Consider the following 24,982-nt stretch of genomic DNA (forward strand, 5'->3'; position numbering starts at 1 on the left):
TCTCTCTCGCCCTCTCTCTCTCACTCTCTCTCTCTCTCGCCCTCTCTCTCTCTCTCACCCTCTCTCTCTCTCTCACCCTCTCTCTCGCCCTCTCTCTCTCAGTGTGCACTGAATGAAATTGCTTTTAAAATGAAGTCCATTGCGACAGCTAAAAATACCCATTTGATTTAAATGTGTCTCTGGTGTCTGTTTGTTTTTTTAACTGCTCTGTTTTTATCTTATTTTGCACTGACAGATTGCTGGAGGACGCAAGTCGCAGACATTGTTTTTGTAATCGATGGATCACGCAGCCTTTCTGTCGCTCAGTTCAATAGCATGAAAAGCTTCATGGTCGGGTTGGTGAATAATTCTGATGTCGCGGCAGACAAGGTTCAGTTTGGAGCTGTGATCTACGGGGACAACATTCAGACTGTCTTCCATCTTGACCAGTTCACAAATAAAGGCGCTATCCAGAATGCAATTTATGGAATGAGTCCCGTGGGCGGGGCTACCCACACAGCAAAGGCCCTCAGTTATGCAAAAGGCCTGTTAGATCCAAAAGTAGGTGGCCGGAAGCAATTCGGAGTGCCGCAGTTCCTTCTGCTCCTTACTGAGGGCGAGGCGACAGATAAGCAGCAGTTAAACTCTGCAGCTGAGGTCATCAGGAACTCTGATGTTAATATCTATGCTGTCGGTGTAAAAAATGCAAATACGAATGAACTGCTGCAGATTGCGGGATCTCAGGAAAACTACCTCTACGCCCCGGAGTTTCAAACCTTGAAACCTCTGATCCCAATCATGTCCCAGAAATTCTGTGAAAACTCTAGGCCCGGTATGTCATTTTGGAAAAACCGAATGGGTCCTATTCTGTAGGGTGGGTAATGGGCAGGGTTATCACTGAGGGAAAAAGGAAATGTTGGCAGCTGAGATGAAGGGGAATGGGTTGCTAGGTCACTGTGCCCTGTTTCCTTGGAGCACCATTCCAGGAATGTTGGGAAATAGGAAATCCAACCTCTACACTCTGGACTTACTCATATGCACATTGAGAATTTAACTGGTTTGGGGTAAGTTGAGGTCTATCCAGCTCCCTCCACATGAAGCAGAAAGGATCATCCAGAGTTATGTTAATTAAAATAAATGTGCCCAGCCCTAAGATCACATTGGCCCCACATTTCCGAAGAGAGTTAAGGGAGGAGAGTATCTGATAATTGCTGATTGCAGAGCAGGCAAGATTTATTTTTTCTGTCAAACACTTTGCTGCCTTAGAAATGCTGTATGTTTGAAGGTTTCTTGCAGTTCGTTCATGCAATGTGGCCATATTGGCAAGGCTCATTACCCATCCCTAATTGCCATTGAGAACTTGAGCCATCTTCTTGAGCCTTAGCTTCCCTTGTGTGTAGATACATCCACCCTGCAATTAGGGAACAAGTTCCAGGATTGTGATCCGGGATGGTGAGTATTTCCAGGTCAAGATGATGTGCAACTTGGCAAGGAGTTTTCAGAGGGTAGTGCCCTCATGCGCCTGCTGCCCTTCTTTTCAGATGTGGGAGAGGCCACGGGTTTGGAAGGTGCTGTCTAAGGAGCCTTGATGGGTTACTGCAGTGCACACCTTGCTGCTACTATGTGCCAGCGGTGGAGGGACTGAATGTTTAAGGTGTTTGGTAGTGTACCAAACAAGTGGGCTGCTTTGACCTAGATGGTGTTGAGGTTCTTGAGTGTTAATGGAGCTGCCCTCATGTCGACAAGTGGGAGTCCATGGCACTCCTGACTTTTTGACTTGGAAATGGTGTACAGACTTCAGGGAGTTGGAAACTGAGTGACTCATTACAGAATTCCCAGCCTCTGATCTTCTCTTGTGGCCACTGTATTTATATGACTGGGCCAATTATGCTTCAGGTCAATGGTAATGCCCCTCAGTGTGTTGAAGAGGGAAGATTTAGCAATGGTGATGCCTTTGAATGTCAAGATGAGATGGTTAGATGCAACTCTTGTTGCACATGATCATTGCCTGTGGTATGAATGCATTGGGCATTCTTAATGATCAATGCCCCCAAAGACAGTCAGGACAGAGAATCGGCCTGATTCATTTCATCTGAACCTGCCTGTTCAGATCAGCCTTCTGTATCCATCTTTCTACCCTGATTCCCTCCCCACCTCCCACCAACTCCTCTTGGCAGGCAATCCTGGTGCTGGCATCAGAGGCTGGTGATCAAGTGGAATGGTTACCCAGTGTAGACCAGAAAATGACTGGATAAAGCTTGGAAAGTAAGAGGACAGGGCCTGGGTGGGATTGTTGTTGTTGCAGGCTTGGTGAGCCAAATGGCCTCCTTCTATACTGTTGGGATTCTATGATTCTATTCCAAGTTCAATGGCAAGTTTTATGACTTAATTTCCCCCACATAAACACCAATGGACATGAATGGAAAAGGAGAAAACTCTGCTCTTAAAGATAGTTGGTAGATTCCCTGATGTTTGCCAGTGAGTCATGTACAACAAGATGGTCCCAGATCTAATCTGTGGTCTGTGCTAAATTAGCCAATCTCAGGCTGAGTAACAGAGAAGGCAAAGAGGACCTTTCATGTGAAGTACCAATTTATCTCCTACCATTATCAGCCTGTGAGCTAGGCCCACCTTTGAGCACAAATCTATACATTTCACCGCTTACTCATCCTCATCCCCTGCTCTCTGTCTCAGGCTGAACCAGATTTCTCAGTGTTCGGCTTGGCCTGAAGCTGAGCTTAAAAGTTTATTTATAAGTCACAAGGCTTACATTAACACTGCAATGAAGTTACTGTGAAATTCTCCTGGTCACCACAGTCCGGCGCCTATTCGGGTCAATGCACCTAACCAGCACGTCTTTCAGAACGTGGGAGGAAACCAGAGCACCCGGAGGAAATCCACACAGACGCGGGAGAATGTGCAAACTTCACACAGACAGTGTCCCAAGCCAGGAATCGAACCCGGGTCCCTGGCGCTGTGAAGCAGCCGTGCTAACCACTGCACTACTGTGCCGCCCTTTCTCTCCAACACAAAGATAGCCCACTTTATGACAGTTTCCTTAAATTACAATAACTACACTTCAATTGGACTTTATCGGCTGTGAAATCCATTCTCAATATGTGGGCATTGCTGGCAAGGCTGGCATTTTGTTGCCTATCCCTGGTTGCCCCATAGAAATTGGTAGTGGCCTTTGTCTTGAACCATTGCTGTCTGTGCAGTGAAGATACTCCTACAATTATGTTAGTTGGGCTCCAGCATTACAACCCTTGTCCAAACCAACATTTATCCTTCAGTCAACACCTTTAAGCAGATTATTGTCACAATGCTGTGGTGTCACCTTGTTGTGTGAAAATTGTCCATCTCCCTTCCTACACTGCAATAGTGACTGCACTTCAAACAAACTCCACCAGCTATAAAGCACTTGAAGATGTTCTGTGAAAGGTGTGATATAAATCCAATTTCTTTCCTTCTTTCTCTACATGTCTACCTGTCAAAGTTGCCACCAGCAATTGGAAAATTTCCCAAGCTCATTTTTTGTAGTCAGCAATTTGTGGTTACTGATCTGTTACTATTGATTAACATTGGTGGCCGTTGGAAGGAAAATATCCAGAGGAAGATCACCTCTATTCTAGTTACAATGAAATCTGACACAACTTGTTGTAATTTTGTTATGTCCAAGGGTGGGAAATTTCCCTTCACATTACCTTTGCCATCCCAATACAAACCTCTCGAACTGCCTGAAAGGGTTTGAGAAGCAGACTTGATCCTAACTCATAATTACTCCCAGACTTTACCTTTATCACCGCCACTTAAAGTCGACATCCACTTTTCAGCACAACTTTCCAAAGTTCAAATTCTCCTTTTCTTTTTGTTATGCCAGTGCTACTCTTGTTTTCTCTTTTTCCTCTGCCAGGGCTATTCCTTCCCATTCTTTTTCCCTTGCCTGTAATTCAAGCATTTTCAATTCTTTTGCTCTTTGTCCCTCTCACTCTCTCTCTTGAGTTTGCTCCGTTCTCTCTTTCTTTTGTTTCTAATTCAAGCTGCTCCATTTGTAATTGAATTCTAGCCATTTCCAATGATTCCGACTGCTTTGACAAAGGGTCGTCTGGACACGAAACGTCAGCTCTTTTCTCTCCTTATAGATGCTGCCAGACCTGCTGAGATTTTCCAGTGTTTTCTCTTTTGGTTTCAGATTCCAGCATCCGCAGTAATTTGCTTTTATCAAAATGAACTTTATTTAAGAACACAATTATAATATAACAAAACGAATTAGCATAACTTTATTAATTTAAATGCTTAAACATGACAAAGTATAATTCTTAACAGCTAGCTATCTCTATTGTCCCAGCTTAAGCAGAATCCCCATAGACATAAGTCCTTTTTTTGAATGAGCACTAAAGCAGATATGCTCACATAGATGCTAGCTTTCCAGCTTCCTCACACCTCTGAACAGAGATCTAGACAGACACCTGTTTTGTGACTCTCATAAAACCCCTCCAGAGAAAGATCCACCCGCAAACAGCAGAATCTCAGAGAAAGAGGCTTATTTCCTGGTAGATTCCAATCTCCAACTCCAAAGAGGAAAAGAGAGAAATTGCCCTCTAACAACTCTAAGCAGCATCTAAGCTTTATTTCTCTGTGTAAACCTAGCTCCACCCAGTCACATGATTTTCCGTTAATCCACCTAATCAAGTCCCATCTGTAAAACCCCAGGGGACAACTCACATAACAGAACAACATTAGTTCAAATTAAAACAAACATTCTAGCAATTAGGACCAATTGTGCTGCGGCAGAAACAATAGAGGATGCTGGTTTTAGACCCAATGGCACCGATAATAAAAAGAAACTGCTAAAACAGATCCCTCACAAGAAACATGACTAAACTACATTTCTTAAAGGCACAGTATCGTCACATTGGGGAAAGAACAATGGAGGGGAAGGAATCAGATAGATCTGTCAAAGAGCTGACACAGGCGTGATAGAATGGATAGCATCTTGTGTGGTGTATGTTTTTCTGGGGGGATTTTATAGTCCCATCAGCAGCAGCCACAGGTGGGTGGGGTGACACTTCAAATAAAAAGGGTGTGGGTAGCCCAAAACATATTCCCATGTTTGCCCATGTAAGGGTGGGTGGATAAGGCATCCTTAGGTGTTTCTGAGGCCCTCAACTGGCAAATTAAAAGCCAGTTAAGGGCCTTGTCCTGCCTCCGCCGTAATAATAATGTGTGGCCATGGAAGGCGGAGCAGCAGAGACCAGCTCAATACTTTTGCACTTTGGCTTAAAGGCAGAAAGGAAAGGGGGGTTAGCAGGGGGCTGGGTTTGCGACCAGAGTGTGAAGTTCCACTCTTATCTTGTGAAGGCCACCCCCAGCTTATCGTCACTGCGGGGCGAGGAGGGGGGTAGTGGGGGGAGAAGGTGAAGGGGGGAGGGGGAAGTGGGAGAGGATGGGAGAGAGGGTGCAGGGGAGATGAAGGGGGATGGGGGAAGGGCAGGGGAATGGGGGAAGGGCAGGGGAGGGGGGTGAGGTGAGCAGGGGGGGTGAAGGGGGAGGGAAGGTGAGGGGGGGAGGGTGGGTGAGGGGGACAGGGGGGGGTGTGAGGAGAGGGCATGGCGGTGAGGGGGTGAGGGGAGCAAGGGGAGCAGGGGGGTAAGGGCGGAAAGGGTGTGAGAGGGGAGCGAGCGGGAGAGCTGCGAGGGAGTGAGGGGGGAGGGAGAGGGGTGGGGATGTGAGGGGGAACGGGGGGTGGGGGCAAGGGGAGGGTGTAGCCCACCGGAGTCGTTTCCCACCAACAGATGACGGGAAGCTGGGGTTGGGTGAGTGAGAAATTGGCCTCCCGATCAAATTCGCCCCCTTAGATCCTGCTTGTGTTATGGACAATGTTGGAGATTGAAATGGAGAATTTCCCACGGTTCAGAGATTGAATTCACAAATCCATTGTGTGGTCCCGATTGACTTGGTGTTTTCCTTTCCTAGATTGCCAAGTTCATGAAGCAGACATTGTTTTTCTGATTGATGGATTCAGAAGTATTAGTGCGAGTGACTTCAAGCATGTGAAAGATTTCCTGATATATATGGCAATGATGTTCAATACGGGACCAACTAAGTTTCAGTTTGCTGTCGCCCAGTCCAGCACACACCCAGTCACCACCTTTAACCTCAATGACACGAGCAACCAACGTGAACTTGTTGATAGAATTGAGAGAATCCAACAACTGCCACCAGGAAACTTGATGGACGCTCTTCAGTATGTGATGGATTTATTCCAACCAGCAGCAGGAAGTCGGAAGCTGCAAGGGGTCCCTCAGTACCTCCTGGTGATTACAAACAGCAAGTCCCGAGATAACGTGGCTGTCGCCGCCAACAACTTGATGAAGGAAAACGTCAAAGTTCTTGCCATCGGTATTGGAGAAGCAAACGAAAATGAGTTGGTTCAAATCAGTGGGGCACTGAAGAGAAAGATTTATATCGAGAAATTTGCTGAGTTAGATCAAATTAAAAGAAGAATAGTTCGTAATCTCTGTACTCCGCCTGAAGAAGGTCAGTGGATGTTGTACAATATTCCAAATTGCAATTGACTTTAGTGCAGCGTACTAATAATATTCATTAGCTTTGTGTACAGTGTCTCTGTTTATCATGATAGGAAATAAAATCCAGTTTGGAATTATTATTTCTTAATAATTAATTGAGGGTGGGGAGTGTGGTGGACCGCATAATATTTGGCTTAATTGGCTTGGTAACAAGCTCAAATGCCTGTTAGTTATTTATTTAAAAGTTAGTAGTAATGATGTGGAGGTGCCGGCGTTGGACTGAGGTGGACACAGTAAGAAGTCTCACAACACCAGGTTAAAGTCCAACAGGTTTACTTGGAATGATGAGCTTTCAGAGCGCTACTCCTTCATCAGGTGAGTGGAGAGGTAGGTTTCACAAACACGGTATATATAGACAAAGGCACAATTGCAAGTGTGTTGGTGTGGGCAGGAAGGTAGTGATTTTTGATTTGATTTGATTTATTATTGTCACATGTATTAATATACAGTGAAAAGTATTGTTCCTTGTGCACTATACAGATAAAACATACTGTACATAGAGAAGGAAAGGAGAGGGTGCAGAATATTGTGTTACAGTCATAGCTCGGGTGTAGAGAAAGATCAACTTAAAGAAGTTAGGTCCATTCAAAAGTCTGATGGCAGCAGGGTAGAAGCTGTTCTTGAGTCAGTTAGTACGTGACCTCAGAATTTTGTATCTTTTTCCCGACAGAAGAAGGTGGAAGGGAGTATGTCCGGGGTGCGTGGAGTTAGCCACTAAAGTTGTGTCTGGCAGGGGAGGGCCATAAAATCCAGTCCCATGTTTCAAATTGATGACCTTTCATTTGTTGGTTCTAAAAGATCCACCTGAAGACCCATTTCTGCAACCTTCTCCTTTCACGAAAGCTTCCTGGATGTCCTGAGGAGTCGGTGTCCAGGACATACACCTGCCCTTCCTGTTGGTCAGAGATCATGGCAGTTGGGCCCTGACCAGATGCATGTGCTGCAGTTCAATACCCTCACAGCACCATTTGACCCGCATGCTGGGAACATGTTGGGATGATGTGTCTTCACAAGGGTTGTGAACATAGCCCAGTCCATCGCGCAAACCAACCTGCCATTCATTGACTCTGTCGACACTTCCACTATCTCGGAAAAGCAGCCAGCATAATCAAGGACCCCACGCAACCCATACATACTCTCTTCCAACTTCTTCCATCGGGAAAAAAATACAAAAGTCTGATATCACATACCAACCAACTCAAGAACAGCTTCTTCCCTGCTGCCATCAGACTTTTGAATGGACCTACCATATATTAAGTTGATCTTTCTCTACACCTTAGCTATGACTGTAACACTACATTCTGCACCCTCTCCTTTCCTTCTCCTCTATGTACTCTATGAATGGTATGTTTTGTCTGTATGGTGCGTAAGAAACAATACTTTTCATTGCATCCCAATACATGTAACGGGTTTATTTGGTAGCAAATACCATTAGCTTTCGGAGCGCTGCTCCTTTGTCAGATGGAATGGATATCTGCTCTCAAACAGGGCATACAGAGACACAAAATCAAGTTACAGAATACTGATTAGAATGCGAATCTCTACAGCCAACCAGGTCTTAAAGATACAGACAATGTGAGTGGAGGGAGTATTAAGCACAGGTTAAAGAGATGTGTCCTGTCTGGAGACAATGCACATCTCTTTAACCTGTGCTAAATGCTCCCTCCACTCACATTGTCTGTATCTTTAAGACCTGGTTGGCTGTAGAGATTAGCATTCTAATCAGTATTCTATAACTTGATTTTGTGTCTCTGTATGCCCTGTTTGAGAGCAGATATCCACTCCATCTGACAAAGGAGCAGCACTCCAAAAGCTGATGGCATTTGCTACCAAATAAACCTGTTGGAATTTAATCTGGTGTTGTTAAAACTCTTACTGTGTTTACCCCAGTCCAATGCCGGCATCTCCACATCCCAATACATGTGACAGTAATAAATCAAATCAAATCCAATCAAAAGCACAAATCCACTCTGTTTCAGTGCCCAGAGGCCTCAGACTATCACAGTTGGGACCTTATCCCTTTTATTCCCAGTCCACCCCAATCGCGTACCTCTGTCTGCTGCTTCTGCAGTAGTTTCCAATCCCATGGGTAAAGACTCTTTTTCCACCTTAATCCGGACTCTCAACAGTCACTGGCCTTCCACAGAGTGCCCTGCATGTAATAACTGGATAATCACAGGTGCAGCAAAAGGCTTAAACCCAAGATTCAGAGTTGAAAGTGCTCCGACAGGGCGGTCAAGCGTACTCTATAATCTAATGGCGGCACAGTGATTAGCACTGCTGCCTCACAGCGCCAGGGACCTGGGTTCAATTCCCGGCTTGGGTGACTGTCTGTGTGGAGTTTGCACGTTCTCCGTGTCTGCGTGTGTTTCCTCCGGGCGCTCTGGTTTCCTCCCGCAGTCCAAAGATGTGTGGGTTCGGTGGATTGGCCATGCTAAATTGACCTTTAGTGATAGGGGGACTGGCTAGAGTAAATGCATGGGGTTATGGGGATAGTGCCTGGCTGGGATTGTGGTCGGTGCAGCACCGATGGGCCAAATGGCCTCTTTCTGCACTGTGGTGTTCTGTGATTCTATGTTCCTAATATTAAGCGACCTAAGTAATGCACTTCAAATGCACTATTCATTAGGAATGTTGATGGTGTTGTTTAAATATTTAACATTTCCATACAAAGTCTTTATTTGTTTTTGAATTGACAGAAGCTGCTGCTGATGTTGTCTTCCTGGTCGAAGGGACTCAAGATAGTGAAAGATTTCAACGGATTCAGGATATTATGCTCGGAATTATTACACAGTTGAACATTGGACTTCATAAAAGCAGAATTGGATTTGCTCAATTTGATAAGAATGTGAAGAGTGAATTCTTGTTGAATCGTTACACAGATAAGAAGGATGTGTGGAGTCACATCAGGAAGAGTTACAGCTTTCAGGGTGGAGGATCACTGGACATTCCAGGTGCCATCAACTACCTGAAAACAACTCAGTTCATTGCATCGGCTGGGAGTCGGAAGATTGAAGACGTTCCCCAGATCGCTGTAATAATTACGAAAGAATCATCACAGGCCGCTGTTGAATTACATTCCCAAGCTTTAATTCAGGAAGGTGTGATAGTTAACTCCATTGCTATACCTGACATACTTCAGCCACAACCAACAGCTTATCGTCCAATGTCTCCATTTATTTACCAAAGTCGTTACTTGGATCATCTGTACAAATATTCAGAAGACATGACAATACTAAATGTAATTAAAAAAGCAATCAAACTTAGCCAACCATCAGGTAAAGACCAAATCTATTCCCTTTTTCTTGATGAGTTACCCCTTACAGAAGTGTCTGCATGGTTCTTAGTTAATGTCCCATTCAATGCATCTGCTCATTAAGACTTAGAACAAAGAACAGTCCAGCACAGGAACAGGCCCTTTGGCCCACAATGTTGGCCGGGATTCTCCCATCCTGTCTGCCACTGGAATTCTAGCAGATGGAGGGGGGCGAACCATGTAAAGGTCCATTGAAGTCAGGTGGGAACCTCCGGTTTTCAGGTGAGCGCAGCCAGAGAATCCTGCCTGTTGTATCCAATATGTTCACACTGCACATTAGTTAGCTTTCCGGAGGTTGATTAATTCCCCCGGTGCAGAGAAAGCAAATCTCTGATTGGAACATAATGCTTAATATTCAAACAATAGTCAGCGCCTCCGTTGCAAGCCTTACCATCTGGTGCACTGTTTCACCAGATTGAGTAACATTAAGATAACTGGAGTGCTGCGTGAGATGCATTCCCACATCAACTCCGGTTGATGAAATGGAAATTCCCTTTCTTAGCTGGCCATAGTGATCCAGTGTGAAAGGATTGGATAGTCTCAACTAAACACATGGGTGTGAGTCTACCATATAGAACCGCTGTTAATTTGAAACGCGGGTTAGAAACTCCTTTCCATCAATCTTTTCAAGTCATTAATCCACATATTTGTTTTAAACCTATCATTTCCAGAGGAATTTCTACCCATAAGTTATTTTTTAATTCATTCAAGGAACGTGGTGTATGCTGTCCAGGTCAGCATTCATTGCCAATCCCTAATTGCCCTTGAAAAGGTGCGTTGAGCTGTACACACTGCTGCCACTGTGTGTCAGTGGTCGAGGAGTGAATGTTTGTGGATGGAATGCTAATCAAGCGGGCTGCTTTGTCCTGGATGGTGTCAAGCCTCTTAAGAGCTGTTGGAACTGCACTCTTCCAAGTAACTTAGTTGCCACAGTCAAGGCTTCAAGCTGCCAATAGAATGTTTGTGATTGCCATGACATGGAGATGCCAGCGTTGGACTGAGGTGGGCACAGTAAGAAGTCTCACAACACCAGGTTAAAGTCCAACAGGTTTATTTGGTATCACAAGCTTTCAGAGCGCTGCTCCTTCATCTGGTGAATCAACTCACCTGATGAAGGAGCAGCGCTCCGAAAGCTCGTGATATCAGATAAATCTGTTGGATTTTAACCTGATGTTGAGAGACTTCCTACAGTACAATGTTTAAACAGATTCAACCAGCTGTAACAGGCTGGCTACAATCTGATACCTGAACCACAGTATGTCAGGGAACTGATTAACCAGTTAATCTGGTTTGCTAGTAGAGACTCCAAGCATTGTCCTATCACCAGGGCCTTGTTGTTCAGCTGCAGGTAATCCTTTGGGTTGATGGTGTAATGCCTTGACAAGTGACAGGAGTGTTTGTTTTGTTGCTTTGTGCTTGTCAATATTCACTGAGACATTCGCCTCTGTCAATCTTCTCCATTTTCCCTCTATCTTTCTATGTAAACCAGTGGGGGCAACCTTCAGCCCAGTGGCCACAACTCATCAGGGTTCTGAGTGAGGCCCATGAGACATTTGTTTGACCATTACCCGTGCACGGGGTCACTACATTCTGCTGATTTCCATCCATGTAGTTTTTTTTCACACCAGAATGACTCAAGTGCTTAGCACTGCTGTCTCACAGTGCAAGGGACCTGGGTTCAATTCTGGCCTCGGGTGACTGCCTGTGTGGAGTTTGCATATTCTCCCCATTTCTGTGTGGAGACACATATCTCACATAGGTATGTATTGTTGAGGCCCGTCTGGCTCATCATTCCAGAGAAATTCATGATCTCCCCAATACAGCCTCCTGAATCACTCTATAGAGTTCTGGTTTAACTGGACCAGTTTCTCCAGGTGAACCTTTTCCAATACAATTCAGCCTTGCCACTCACTTTCAAGTTCTTTGGACTGTTCCTCGGAACTCAGTCCTCGGCAATTAGTCTCATGGCCTTTGTAACGCTTCCAAGGGTTGGAGGATTCCTTTGCCCCTCAGGGACAATACAGGACACCACCTCCAAGGACGGTGGCACAGTAGTTAGCACTGCTGCCTCACAGCGCCAGGTACCCGGGTCCGATTCCCGGCTTGGGTCACTGTCGGTGCGGAGTTTGCACGTTCTCCCCGTGCCTGCGTGGGTTTCCTCCGGGTGCTCCGGTTTCCTCCCACAGTCCAAAGATGTGCGGGTTAAGTGGATTGGCCATGCTAAATCACCCCTTAGTGTCAGGGGGACTAGCTAGGGTAAATGCATGGGGTTATGGGGATAGGGCCTGGGTGGGATTGTGGTTGGTGCAGACCTGATGGGCTGAATGGCCTCCTTCTGCACTGTGGGATTCTATGATTCTATGAAGGCAAGCTGGGGGATGGGTTACAAAAACCTGGAGCTGTGAAAAAGCTATTCTGATATTACAGAACTTTCTAGGTCTCTGTCTGAAGGATGAATTTTAATTACGTCTCGTGGGTTTGTAATGTTCTGCATTTGTTTTACAGTGTGCCTGTCAGCCTCAGTCGCTGATATTGTTTACCTTGTGGATGAATCGAGCAGCATTGGGGAAGCAAACTTTCAACTGATCCGTAATTTTCTGATCAACGTTATCAGTGCAATGGATGTAGGACCACAGAAAGTGCAAATTGGTTTGATCCAGTACAGTACTACAGTCACACCAGAGTTTTACTTTGACACATTTCAAAAGAAGAGTGATGTGCTTAAACATATACGAACAATGCCTTATAGGATGGGAGGGACACATACCGGCGCGGCCATTGATTATATGGTGCGCAATTACTTCACAGAAAGCCGGGGGTGTCGAATAAATCAAGGAGTCCCTCAGATTGCTGTCGTGGTCACTGACGGCAAATCCAGTGATGATGTTAAAGCTCCAGCCGCTGCCCTCCGAGATCTTCGTGTTCGAGTCTTTGCTTTTGGAGTCAAAGATGCTGTTCAGGAAGAACTGGAAAGTATTGCCTCATACCCTGCGAACACTTATGTTTCTCTTATTAAGGACTTCAACCAGTTGAGTAATATAGGGAAAGAAATGCAGAAGAAGATTTGCATTGATATTGTAAACACTGTGTCTCCGGACCCCCATGAAAAGCAAATACTCGAGCAAGGTGAGACTTTTAAAATACACATTTGTGAATTCTGAATGCGTGTGTTATATACCATGATGCGGAGATGCTGGCGTTGGACTGGGGTGGGCACAGTAAGAAATCTCACAACACCAGGTTAAAGTCCAACAGGTTAATTTGGCAGCAGAGGCTTTCAGAGTCTCATTCCTTCTTCAGGTGAGTGAGCAGTTGTGTTCACAAACAGGGCATATATAGACACAAACTCAATTTACAAGATAATGGTTGAAATGCGAGTCTTTACAGGTAATCAAGTCTTAAAGGTACAGACAATGTGAGTGGAGAGAGGGTCAAGCACAGGTTAAAGAGATGTGTATTGTCTCCAGCCAGGACAGTTAGTGAGATTTTGCAAGCCAAGGCAAGTCGTGGGGGTTACAGATAGTGTGACATGAACCCAAGATCCCGGTTGAGGCTGTCCTCATGTGTGCGGAACTTGGCTATCACTTTCTGCTCAGCGATTCTGCGCTGTCGTGTGTCACGAAGGCCGTCTTGGAGAACGCTTACCCGAAGATCAGAGGCTGAATGCCCATGACTGCTGGAGTGTTCCCCGACAGAAAGAGAACACTCCTGTCTGGTGATTGTCGAGCAGTGTTCATTCATCCGTTGTCGTAGCATCTGCATGGTCTCCCCAATGTACCATGCCTCGGGACATCCTTTCCTGCAGTGCATCAGGTAGACAACGTTAGCCGAGTACACGGTACATACTGTTCCATCCCTTTGATGGAATTGGCCACACAATCCAGGGTGGGCACCAAACTCTGCAAAAGGCCCTGTGCCAAGTTGGTACTAGACTCTTTTGGGCAGGGTTTCCAAGGCCCTGTCCATTCAAGACCAATGGTGGGCTCCACCACTTAAAGTAATTGCATTCCGCCAGCTAATGTAGCAGCCACTGGGGTAATAACTCACAAGAGACTGTGGGCAGACAAAGGCACCCAGTGGATCATAGAATCCCTACAGTTCTGAAGAGGCCATTTGGCCCATTGAGTCTGCACTAACTCTCTGACAGAGTATTTTGCCCAGGCCGTCTCCCCCATCCTATCCCTATAACCCCATACATTTATCATGGCTAATCCCTCTCACATACCCATCTTTGGACACCAATTTAGCAGGGCCAATCCATCAAACCTACACATAGAATCATAGAAACTCTACAATGCAGAAGGAGGCCATTCGGCCCATCGAGTCTGCATTGAGAACAATCCCACCCAGGCCCTATCCCTGTAACCCCACATATTTACCCTGCTAATCCCTCTAACCAACGCATCCCAGGATACTAAGGGGCAATGCACCTAACCCGCACATCTTTGGATGTGGGAGGAAACTGAAGCACCCGGAGGAAACCCACGCAGACACGGGGAGAATGTGCAAACTCAACACAGTCACCTGAGGCCGGAATTGAACCCGGGTCCCTGGAGCTGTGAGGCAGCAGTGCTAACCACTGTGCCACCGTGCACAAGGGTGATTGGTGATGGTTGTATGCAATATGCATCATTCTGAAATCGGAATTGGAACACATATTTTGTTTTGGCTTTTATTTTCACATTGTGGGTTTGAGGGCAATGTGAAGGTCATTGACCAAATGAAGGTAAGAAGTGTGGGGCAGTTGCTGAATGAGGAATTGAATAGGGATATCCCTCCTACGTTAGTTACAACCCAGACAGAAAAGACTTGTCTAGTTTTCAACCTCCTTCCTCCCTGCCGTCCTGTACCACCTCATCGTCCTTATGCCCCTGCTGCTGATAGGTAGTGGCAGGGTATCATAGCCAAATGACTGCTCCTTGTCTTCACCTAGCATGTTGCACTTCCCAGCTAGTGTCCCTAGAATGGGCACCTGTGTTTCTTCCTCTCCCCAGCCTAACTGAGAATGTTATGCCAATGTTACCACTCAATCCTGCCACTGTAGGTGAGATCAATAAGTTCAAAATGGTTTGGAATCATATGGGACCTTTAACAATTCGCGTTCAAGTTGACGCCATCAACAGTGTTGTCAACTTGTTTTAAGTTTGGAAGAATTGTGAATTATTCCTGCGTAGCTTAACATATTTTCAGTGCAATTCATTTGCAAAATGTATAATTGTATCAGGTTTACAGGGAGTTATGGTTTGACCACTGGAAAGGGAAACAACCAATCTTGAAAGCAGTAATAATCAGCATCAAAGTGCTGGTGTTTATTTGGATGGGTCGACACTAACTGAAACAATATCCTCTTTCTCTATTCAGGATGCGTTACTGAAGAAGCTGATATCTTTTTCCTAATCGATGGATCAGGCAGTATATATCCCCAACACTTCCAAGAATTAAAGAAATTTCTGATAGATGTAGTGAGTTGCTTCAGTATCGGCGCAGAGCAAGTTCGTGTTGGGGTTGTCCAGTATAGCCAAGATCCGCAGACTGAATTTACAGTCACTCAACATACCAGCAAAACGAGTTTGGAGAGAGCAATTGAACAAATCCAACAAATCGGAGGAGGCACCAACACAGGGCAGGCGCTCTCCTACATGAACGATTTCATCAATGAATCAAAGGGAAGCCGGAAAACTAGAGTACGGCGTTTCCTGATCACCGTCACAGATGGAAACTCGGACGATGATGTGAGAAAACCTGCTGCAGAGCTAAGCCAACAGGGGGTCACGGTCTATGGTGTCGGCGTGGGAAACGTAACAGAAAGTGAACTTGAGATTATTGCAGGCGCCAGTGAAAGAGTCTTCTACACAAAGAACTTTGATGCTTTGCAAAATATGAAAAAGGACATTGTGCAGGATATATGTTCAAAGGACGGTAAGGAAATAACATTCACCCTAATCAATGCGTTCTTCCACATCAAAAGCTAACACCAAGCATGACTTCCTCATTAATATTGTAAAGATTGGCAGCAACACTATTTACTCATTCCCTGTTTCAATAAAAATACAGTAAGAAGTTTAACAACACCAGGTTAAAGTCCAACAGGTTTATTTGGTAGCAAAAGCCACACCCAGTGGCTTTTGCTACCAAATAAACCTGTTGGACTTTAACCTGGTGTTGTTAAACTTCTTACGGTGTTTACCCCAGTCCAACGCTGGCATCTCCACATCATCAATAAAAATAAGCATTCAGGCTTCACACTGATGGCAATGAGTTAGCAACGGATTATCTCTCATTAAGGTGATAGTGAGTTAGCAATACAGCCTTCAAAATGCACCGTACCTGCCAATCACAAAGAGTGCAACAAAGGAGTGGAGAGTCCTTAAAAGTGATTATCAAATGTGTCGGTTTGAATCTAAGACTGGGCCTAGTAACTTCGACACATATATATCCAGATTAAAGCGAGGAATGTTTGTAAATTCTGATAAAAGGTCATCAACCTGAAACATTGGCCGGAATTGTCCCATCCCACCCACCACTGGAATTTTAGCGGGCGGGTTGTGGACAATGTGAAACCCCATTGATGGTCAGGCAGGAATTTCCAGCTCTTAGACCAGTACGGCCGGAGAATTCTGCCCATTAACTCTGCTGATATCTCCACAGATGCTGTCAGACCAGCTGAGTGTTTCCAGCATTTTCTGTGTCTATTATGGAAAGGGTCAAGTGTTTGCTTAGAGAGATTCATAAAAATCAAACACAGGCGCTGACATTAATTCAGAGATATAGGGAAGAAGTTTCTCCTTTTTTTCTAACTGTTAACTTGGGTGAGAAAAACGATGTGTCACTGAGCTGCTGACTTTTCCCGCCATATTTTTTTGACAGATAGCCCCCACCCTGCCATTGGATTGGGGTTCCATTTTTTAAAAGGCTGAAACAAATCATAAAGGATTGGCCAGATGGGATATTCCCAATGCACTCCAGCAGAGGTCTCAACCATTGTGGCAGCCTGATACACTCTCCATAACATGGCCGTCCAGAGAGGTGTGCACCTTGAGGGCAGTTAAGCCATGGAGTCATATTGCCTCATCTTAACAAAGGAAGGACCACAAAAATAAGTTGGTGGGGTGGGGGCGGGGGGGGGGGGGGGGGGGGGGGCGGCTGTGGGTGGTGGTGGGAGGGGGGAGGTTGTGGGTGTGGTGGGGGCAGGGTGGGATGGGTGGCAGCTGCAGGAGAGAATACAGAACATCGAGGTGCTCCATCAGCACAAGGAGATGACCGGCCAGCTGAAGAATACAAAGATCTCGACAGAATGCCATGGATCAGGGATCATTTGATTCAGAAATGTTTCCGAGCAAGGCTATGCTTTGGACACTATTCTGAGGTACCCGAGGTAGCATATTCATTCAGGCAGAAAGAGCTAAACACTTAGACTAAAGAATAAACATCTGCACAGAGGCTTGAAAGCACCAACTATCTCAGAATTCAGTCTTTTGGAAAAGCAAATTTTAAACTTTTACAGAGTTTTGAGTGGAAAACTGCTTTCTCAACATCTTCCTAAAAGGTCTGCCTCTAATCTTGAGATTATCTGACCTTGTTCATGATTCGGTCCATCGAGCCTGCACTGACAACAATCCCACCCACGCCCTAGCCATGCAACTCTTATATTTACCCTGACACTAAGGGGCAATTTAGCATGGCCAATCCACCTAACCCGCACATCTTTGGACAAATGAAATTGTTCATTTTGTTACAACCAGATGAGAAGGAGCGAACTGCCTCTATTTAACTTCCTCACTTGGCCATAATAAAGATTTAAGTTCCTTTTTCACACAGAGATGCCTTTTCCAAATCCAATTGCAACCAATATGCAATGAGCAAATCAAATAAGGTTTACTTGAGTTAAAGAGAGCAAACTTATTAAACACTATATCTAATAAAAATAAAAAACACCACATCATACGGTGGCGCAGCGATGCAGACTCGATGGGCCGAATGGCCTCCTTCTGCACTGTAGGGATTCTATGATTCTATGACACACACATATACACACACAGATATCAGAAATATGGGAAGTTGAAGTCCAATAACAATATATATGGTTAAGTTTCCCTTGCTTGTTCTCAAGGTGTAACACATTGCAGCCAATTTCATTAGTTGGTTTCTTGGATGCAGTCAGATGGAGAAGATGTTGCAATTATTACAAGATCTCAGTTCACTAGTAGGTTTCTAAAAGTTGACATCTCAAACCAGGTGAAACACCTGTTTTTCATTAGGGAGAGAACCCAGCCTGTCATCACGGCTGAAAACTTGCTTGACGCTACCTTGCGAGCTCTGGGCAGTGGTTGCAACCTGGCCTGTTCACCCATTGCGTATCTCCAAGGGGTTTTGTGTGGGTATGTCTGTGGGAGCCTTTGTTCAATATTCAGCACCTTGCATCTGAATATTGCTTCCTTAGGGAATGATGATGGATCTTTGAATGATCGAAAATGTGTCTCTCTTCGCATTCCCCTGAGGGTGACCTGTTTGCTTTTTCACCCTCACCTTGCAAGGTGGCATTGCATTTTTAAGTAGTTTGTTCTATCTCATTAAGAGGCAAGGCATCATTACAATTGGCATCAACTCCATTGAATCATTTTAACATTTGAAACACCACAATCTGATCACCCTGCAAACTTCTGCACTGAAGGAAATATAATCAATGTATGTTGTAATTGAGCTCTCCAAACCTTGGTATCTATAATAACTCCGGGAATCGGCTGTAAAAGAACCGTGCTTCTATTGCACAAAATGAAAATAAACAATAATCACAAGCCTGTGGTGAACACAACAGGTCCCAACTGGGACTAAAAAGTGAATGGACCCTCTCGGGATCTTGCTTTATACAATGCTCGGTATATGAGCTCTACCTGGTTGGCTAATTACCAATCCCCAAAGATCTCATATTCGATGAGACTAACTGGGAGGTCAGTTAGTGATTTCCCATAAAGATCATAGGGATTATCCTTATAAAAGTTTACACAGGAAATTTTCATTAACACTGCTAAGTCGAGGTTTTATAGAAAGTAATCTGCCCAACGTGCAAGAAGTATGTGCACATGTGGATTAAGGAAATGTAATTGTTACTTTGCTGTTCTATTTAAACATATTGACACATTGTCGAAGAACATTTATTCTGTTTTGTTTTCTTTTAGGTTGTGGGCTGAAATCGGACATCATCTTCCTAATTGATGGATCATCAAGTATAAGCAGAGAAAATTTTCAGAAAATGTTGTCATTCATGAAAACATTTTTAGATAAAAGTGATATTGGACCAGATAAGGTTCAAGTTGGGGTAATACAATTCGCCACAGAACCGGAACTAGTGTTCCAGCTTAATAAATACTCTTTAAAAACAGAGCTTCACAGAGCGATGGATAACATAATTCAGAAGTTTGGGGACACTTACATAGGTCGAGCGTTGAGCTTTACAGAAAACTACTTTGATAAAGCCACAGGGGGTCGGCCTGGTATCCCACAGTACCTCATTGTGATAACTGATGGAGAGGCACATGATAAGGACTTTATTAAACAGCCAGCCAAAGCTATAAGAGGTAAAGGGGTCATCGTGTTCGCTGTGGGCGTGTTTGGAATAAAGTTCGGTGCTCAGTACAGTGAGCTTTTGGAAATCTCAGGGTCCAAAGATAGAACACATTATATTGAAAACTTTGACCTGTTGGCAGAAAAAGAAAAGAAAATTTCATGGGACATGTGCAAGCCAGCCGGAGGTGAGTAAAGGTCGTTCTTCACTTTTTGCCACAATGAGTTCCAGGAAATTGCTGATAAAGAAAGTATTATCTTCAAATGAGATACTCATTGTAAAGCAAACCATTAATAACCTGTTGGGATAACACCTAGCCAAACAGGACTCCTTGGGTGGAACCTTCCAGTCCCATGGAGGCATGTTGGCAGGGGGAACCAGGAGGAATTGTTATATGTGAAAGAGTTGTGTTGGCCGTCCAAAGCATTGCCAGTTTTGGGAACTCTTATCGAAGGCAGTCATCACCAACAATGCCAAGTAGCGGTGAGTAACAAATGAATTTATCTGTTGGATGTTTGCTGTGACTGGGTAAGGAATGGCTTGCAGAGGCAGAGGCGGGAATTTTCCAATCATTCTTTTTTGCAGTGTTGGCTCAGACGGGAAGTGCAAAGGGCAGCCCGCCAATGGCCTTGCCGGATTTTCCCGCCATATTTCCCACCTTGGGAAATAAAAGTGAAGAGATGAGTCCCATGACATCATGCTGGCAGGGCGGGCTCTGAATGGGCCCACCCTGCTAGGACCCTCGTCGCCCGAGTGATCGGGGCACCATTGTTAAAGAGTTGCTGACATGTTGCACGGTCCGGTGAAGACAGGGGGGCCAGCGAGAGTGATATGAGTATGCTGGACCGGTGTTTAAATATGGCGCCGGGACCTTTGAACCCGCCAGCAAATGGCAGGCAAATGGATGAGCTGCCATCCCACCAGGTGATTCAGAGGGAATTCACCTTTGCATAATTAATAAGGTTCCAAGCACTGAATCTGGTGTGGGATCCCACTATTCTGGCCAGTGTGAAAAGTGCCACCAGAGCTAGCTCGCCACCAGAGCTAGCTCGCCACCACACTTAGTCTCGAAATGGGAGAATTCCACTCATTAACCCATAACCCTGAGTACCCTAATGCTACATAATGAATAATTAAGTTTCTATCTGTAGGTTGATTACTGTCACTGACATCTGCCCAGCAGCAGAAAGCCCACTGCTAAGGCACGGCCATTGGCTGTATGTGACTTGCCAGTGGCTGTGTGGGTGAGACGGGTCCATGGATCTCCTGCTTCACCCCACCACCAGAGTAGCAAGGATTTGTGGGGTACCGCTGCAATCCAGCAGTGACAGCGCCCTACTGATGGGGCTGCCAACCTTCCAACGCCACAAGCTCTCCGATCAGGTCTATAGCCTAAGAAACACAATGGTGGCAACCTCTTGATTAGTTGTCTCTTGCGGGGGAGGGGGGGGGGGGAACTTTGAGGTAGAAGAGTTGGGAGAAGGCATGGAGTCATGACCAGAAATGGATCCGACCCACGATGAATTTTAAAATGCTCAACTTTCTCCCTTGGTGTTAACAGAGATGTACCAATAAACGTCTTTCACAGATGTGAAAAGCCCAGAAGCTGTTGCTGTAGCCAAGAGGAATGAACAGTGTCACACTATCAAGAATGTGCTTCTCCATTTATTTCATGGCCTGTAGATGAGATGTTCCGCTATTATGATTTTGGCACTGTTAATGCTGCTACGCATTGGAATCTCCTCCTGATATTATGGGGGAGCTGGACTTGAAAGTTGCCTCAACAGTACCTGAATTGCGTGCTGCAATCCCATTTGGCCCCGAGACCCTTACAGGTGGAATTTTGACACAACTGGAAATTCCTGCCCCAAGTCAACGGCCTTGTGGCTGCTCTCCAGATATTCCAGTCTCCCCACTCCCGCACCGATTCCTGCGGGCGAGACGGGAAAATCCCAGCCTGCATCCCTGAGGGAAAACCAGATGATCAGTTTGGAATATGACATTCTCACAACTCAGCCAAATCAGGTGCTGCTCAGGAGGCTCCTAACCATAGTGAGGTGGCTTTATCAGTGTCAAATTGTTGATTCGCAAGGGCTGGGATTGATTTCAGTGGCACTGGGGAAGTTCACCAGTAGGTGAGATCAGGATATCTTGCCAGTAAATTTACAGCACAGAAACAGACTTTAACACCCAGCAAGTATTTTTCAGCATTTGTGCTCCACATGACCCTCTTCCCACCCTAACACATTAATCCTTATCAACATTCCCTTCTGATAAAGGCAAGATACTGCAGATGCTGGAATCTGAAACAAAAACAGAAAATGCTGGAAAATCTCAGCAGATCTGTCCTAAGAGAATAGAACCAACGTTTCGAGTCAGGATGACCCTTGGAAGACCTGCTAAGTTTGTGGTGAACCATCGTTGGTTACCACTGTGGGGTTATTCTAATGTTGCTGTTGGGTTAGGGTGTTGACACTGTGGGGTTGTTATAATGTTGTTGTTGGGCTAGGGTGTTTACACTGTGGGATTAATATACCTGTGGTGGATGCTGTTATGGCACATCCCAGTCAGGCCCCGCCTCCTGGGAGAGGTATAAGACCCTCTGCTCAGGCGGGACCCCTCCAGTCTGGAATGGTGTACTCGTGTTTAGATAGTTCCATTGTTTGTCAATAAAAGCCTTCAATTGCTGAAGCCTTGTACCTCGTGCTTGATTGTCGCGCATCAATTTTATTGACAAACACGAAACTCTCGACAGAACTGAGAGTATGGAGCAAATGCTGAAACCAGAGCGTCTGACGCTGGACCCACCTGCGGTCGGCGCCTCTAACACCTTCGACCACTGGCTGAAGTGTTTCGAGGACTACCTGGCAGCCTCTGCAGCAGTTACTACGGATAACGACAGACTCCAGGTCCTCCATGCGAGGGTAAGCGACACTGTCTACCTCGCGATTCGTGCGGCCACCACTTACCCGAGGGCCCTCGAGCTCTTGAAAAAGCGATACACGAGACCACCCAACGTGATCCACGCTCGTTACCTCCTCGCTACACGACGTCGGCAGTCGGGCGAAACCATGGAGGACTACGCCAATGAGCTCTTGCAGCTTGCCAGGGGCTGCGACTGCAAAGCTGTGTCGGCTGAGCAGTACATGTACGACCTCGCCCGAGATGCGTTTGTGGCAGGGGTAGGGTCTTCGTACATCCGGCTCAAGCTATTGGAGAAAGGGAATCTCAACCTGACCCAAGCGATGGAGATGGCTGAAATGCTGGAGGCGGCGTCGAAAAGCTTGGCCCTGTACCCAGAGGACCACGTGGAGACAACGTGGCAGGAGCAGTCACAAATCCCTCCTCGCCCCACGGGCTCGCGCTCCCATATCGACCCGACGACGGCGGCAGCTCCAGGCGGCCTGCGGTGCTATTTTTGCGGAGGAGCCAAGCATCCACGGCAACAGTGTCCAGCTAAAACGGCGATCTGCAACCAGTGCGGTAAAAAGGGGCACTACGCGAAAGTCTGCAAATCGAAGCCCAAGAATGGCAGTGCAGCCTGCGACCCTCCAGAACGGAGATCATCTCCATCGGCGTCGTAGTACCCACGAGGTCCGACCACGTGCGAGCCCAGGACGACGCCATTGTGGCTGGCGGAGGAGGAGGATGACCACCAGGAGTCGCTACGCTCGGCGCCCTCACCCATGTGCGATTCATGGGGGCGGCCATCTTGGTCGACAACGACTAGGAGCGACCAGCAGGGGTCCTCAGTATCAACCTCGGCTGCCTGCAGTGACGTCCAAGGGCCAACGGTGGCGTCGATCACCCTGGACCAGGCTAAGCATCACAGGCTTGACTGTTCAATGATGAACATTAAGGTAAATGGTCGTACTGTGTATTGTCTGTTTGACAGCGGGAGCACTGAGAGTTTTATTCACCCTGACACTGCAAAGAGGTGTGGACTCCGGGTTCTACCTGCCAAACAGACAATTTCTATGGCATCACGGTCCCGGTCTGTACCGATCCAAGGACGTTGTGTGGTAACTCTGGAGGTGCAAGGCACAATTTACGAGCGATACAGGCTCCTTGTGTTGCCGCATCTTTGCGCGCCAATTCTCCTCGGACTAAACTTTATGGTCCACATGAAGAGTGTGATCCTACAGTACGGTGGGCCACTCCCTTCGCTGGCAGTAGGGAATCAGCCGCAGCCTCCAAATCGCCCAAAGCGCCCCGCATGCAATCTTTCCACACTAAAGATCACCACACCCTCTTTATTTAAGAATCTGGTACCAGGCTGCAAGCCCATCGCTACTAAAAGTAGGCGTTACAGCGCTGAAGACCGGATCTTCATCAGATCTGAGGTTCAGCGGCTCCTCAAAGAAGGGATCATACAGTCCAGCGTTAGTCCGTGGAGAGCACAGGTCGTGGTGGTTAAGAGCGGGAACAAACCCCGGATGGTCATCGACTACAGTCAGACCATTAATCGTTATACGCAGCTGGATGCGTATCCTCTCCCGCGCATATCTGATATGGTCAATCAGATTGCGCAGTACCGGGTGTTCTCCACCATAGACCTTAAGTCCGCCTACCACCAACTCCCCATCCGCCCAGAGGACCGACAATACACGGCTTTTGAGGCGGAGGGTCGTCTGTATCAGTTCCTTAGGGTTCCATTTGGTGTCACCAATGGGGTCTCGGTCTTCCAGCGTGCTATGGACCGAATGGTGGACCAGAACGGGCTGCGGGCTACCTTCCCGTACCTGGATAATGTCACCATCTGCGGCCATGACCAGCAGGACCATGACACAAACCTCCAGAACTTTTTGCGCACTGCGTCTCGCCTGAACCTGACCTACAACAGGGAGAAGTGTGTATTCCGTACGCGCAGGTTAGCTATCCTGGGATACGTGGTGGAAAACGGGGTCATTGGCCCTGATCCAGACCGTATGCGCCCCCTTACTGAACTTCCCTTGCCCGCTAGCGCAAAAGCACTGAGGAGATGCCTCGGCTTCTTCTCCTATTATGCGCAGTGGGTCCCCAACTACGCGGACAAAGCCCGTCCGCTCATCAAGTCCACGACTTTCCCACTCACGCCAGAGGCCCAATTGGCCTTCAAGGCTTTGAAAAGCGACATTGCGAAAGCCACGATGCACGCGGTGGATGAATCCATCCCTTTTCAGGTGGAAAGTGATGCATCGGATTTCGCCCTGGCCGCCACACTAAACCAGGCAAGCAGGCCCGTCGCGTTTTTTTCCCGCACCCTTCAAGGTCCCGAAATTCGGCATTCAGCGGTGGAGAAGGAGGCCCAGGCTATTGTGGAGGCCATCAGACACTGGCGCCATTACCTGGCGGGGAAGCGGTTCACCCTGATCACGGATCAGCGATCCGTGGCGTTTATGTTCAGTAATACGCAGAGGGGCAAGATCAAGAATGACAAGATCTTGCGGTGGAGAATTGAGCTCTCCACCTATAATTACGATATTATGTATCGTCCAGGGAAACTCAATGAGCCTTCGGATGCCCTCTCGCGCAGAACATGCGCTACCATGCAGG

At 46.4% G+C, this 24,982-nt stretch overlaps 1 protein-coding gene across 2 annotated transcripts in view; it reads left to right on the forward strand.

The window, feature by feature from the left end:
• The window catches only part of LOC144511884 (collagen alpha-6(VI) chain-like), a 158,239-nt gene that overhangs the window by 41,891 nt on the left and 91,366 nt on the right, over positions 1-24,982 (forward strand). For both annotated transcript variants that reach the window (XM_078242317.1, XM_078242325.1), the window contains exons 8-13: positions 236-811; positions 5,956-6,519; positions 9,269-9,847; positions 12,391-13,011; positions 15,247-15,804; positions 19,062-19,634. In XM_078242317.1, coding sequence (XP_078098443.1) covers positions 236-811; positions 5,956-6,519; positions 9,269-9,847; positions 12,391-13,011; positions 15,247-15,804; positions 19,062-19,634 — 3,471 coding nt within the window. The remainder of the gene's footprint in view (positions 1-235; positions 812-5,955; positions 6,520-9,268; positions 9,848-12,390; positions 13,012-15,246; positions 15,805-19,061; positions 19,635-24,982) is intronic.

This window comes from Mustelus asterias, chromosome 2 (assembly GCF_964213995.1).
Source record: "Mustelus asterias chromosome 2, sMusAst1.hap1.1, whole genome shotgun sequence".
NCBI lineage: Eukaryota > Metazoa > Chordata > Chondrichthyes > Carcharhiniformes > Triakidae > Mustelus > Mustelus asterias.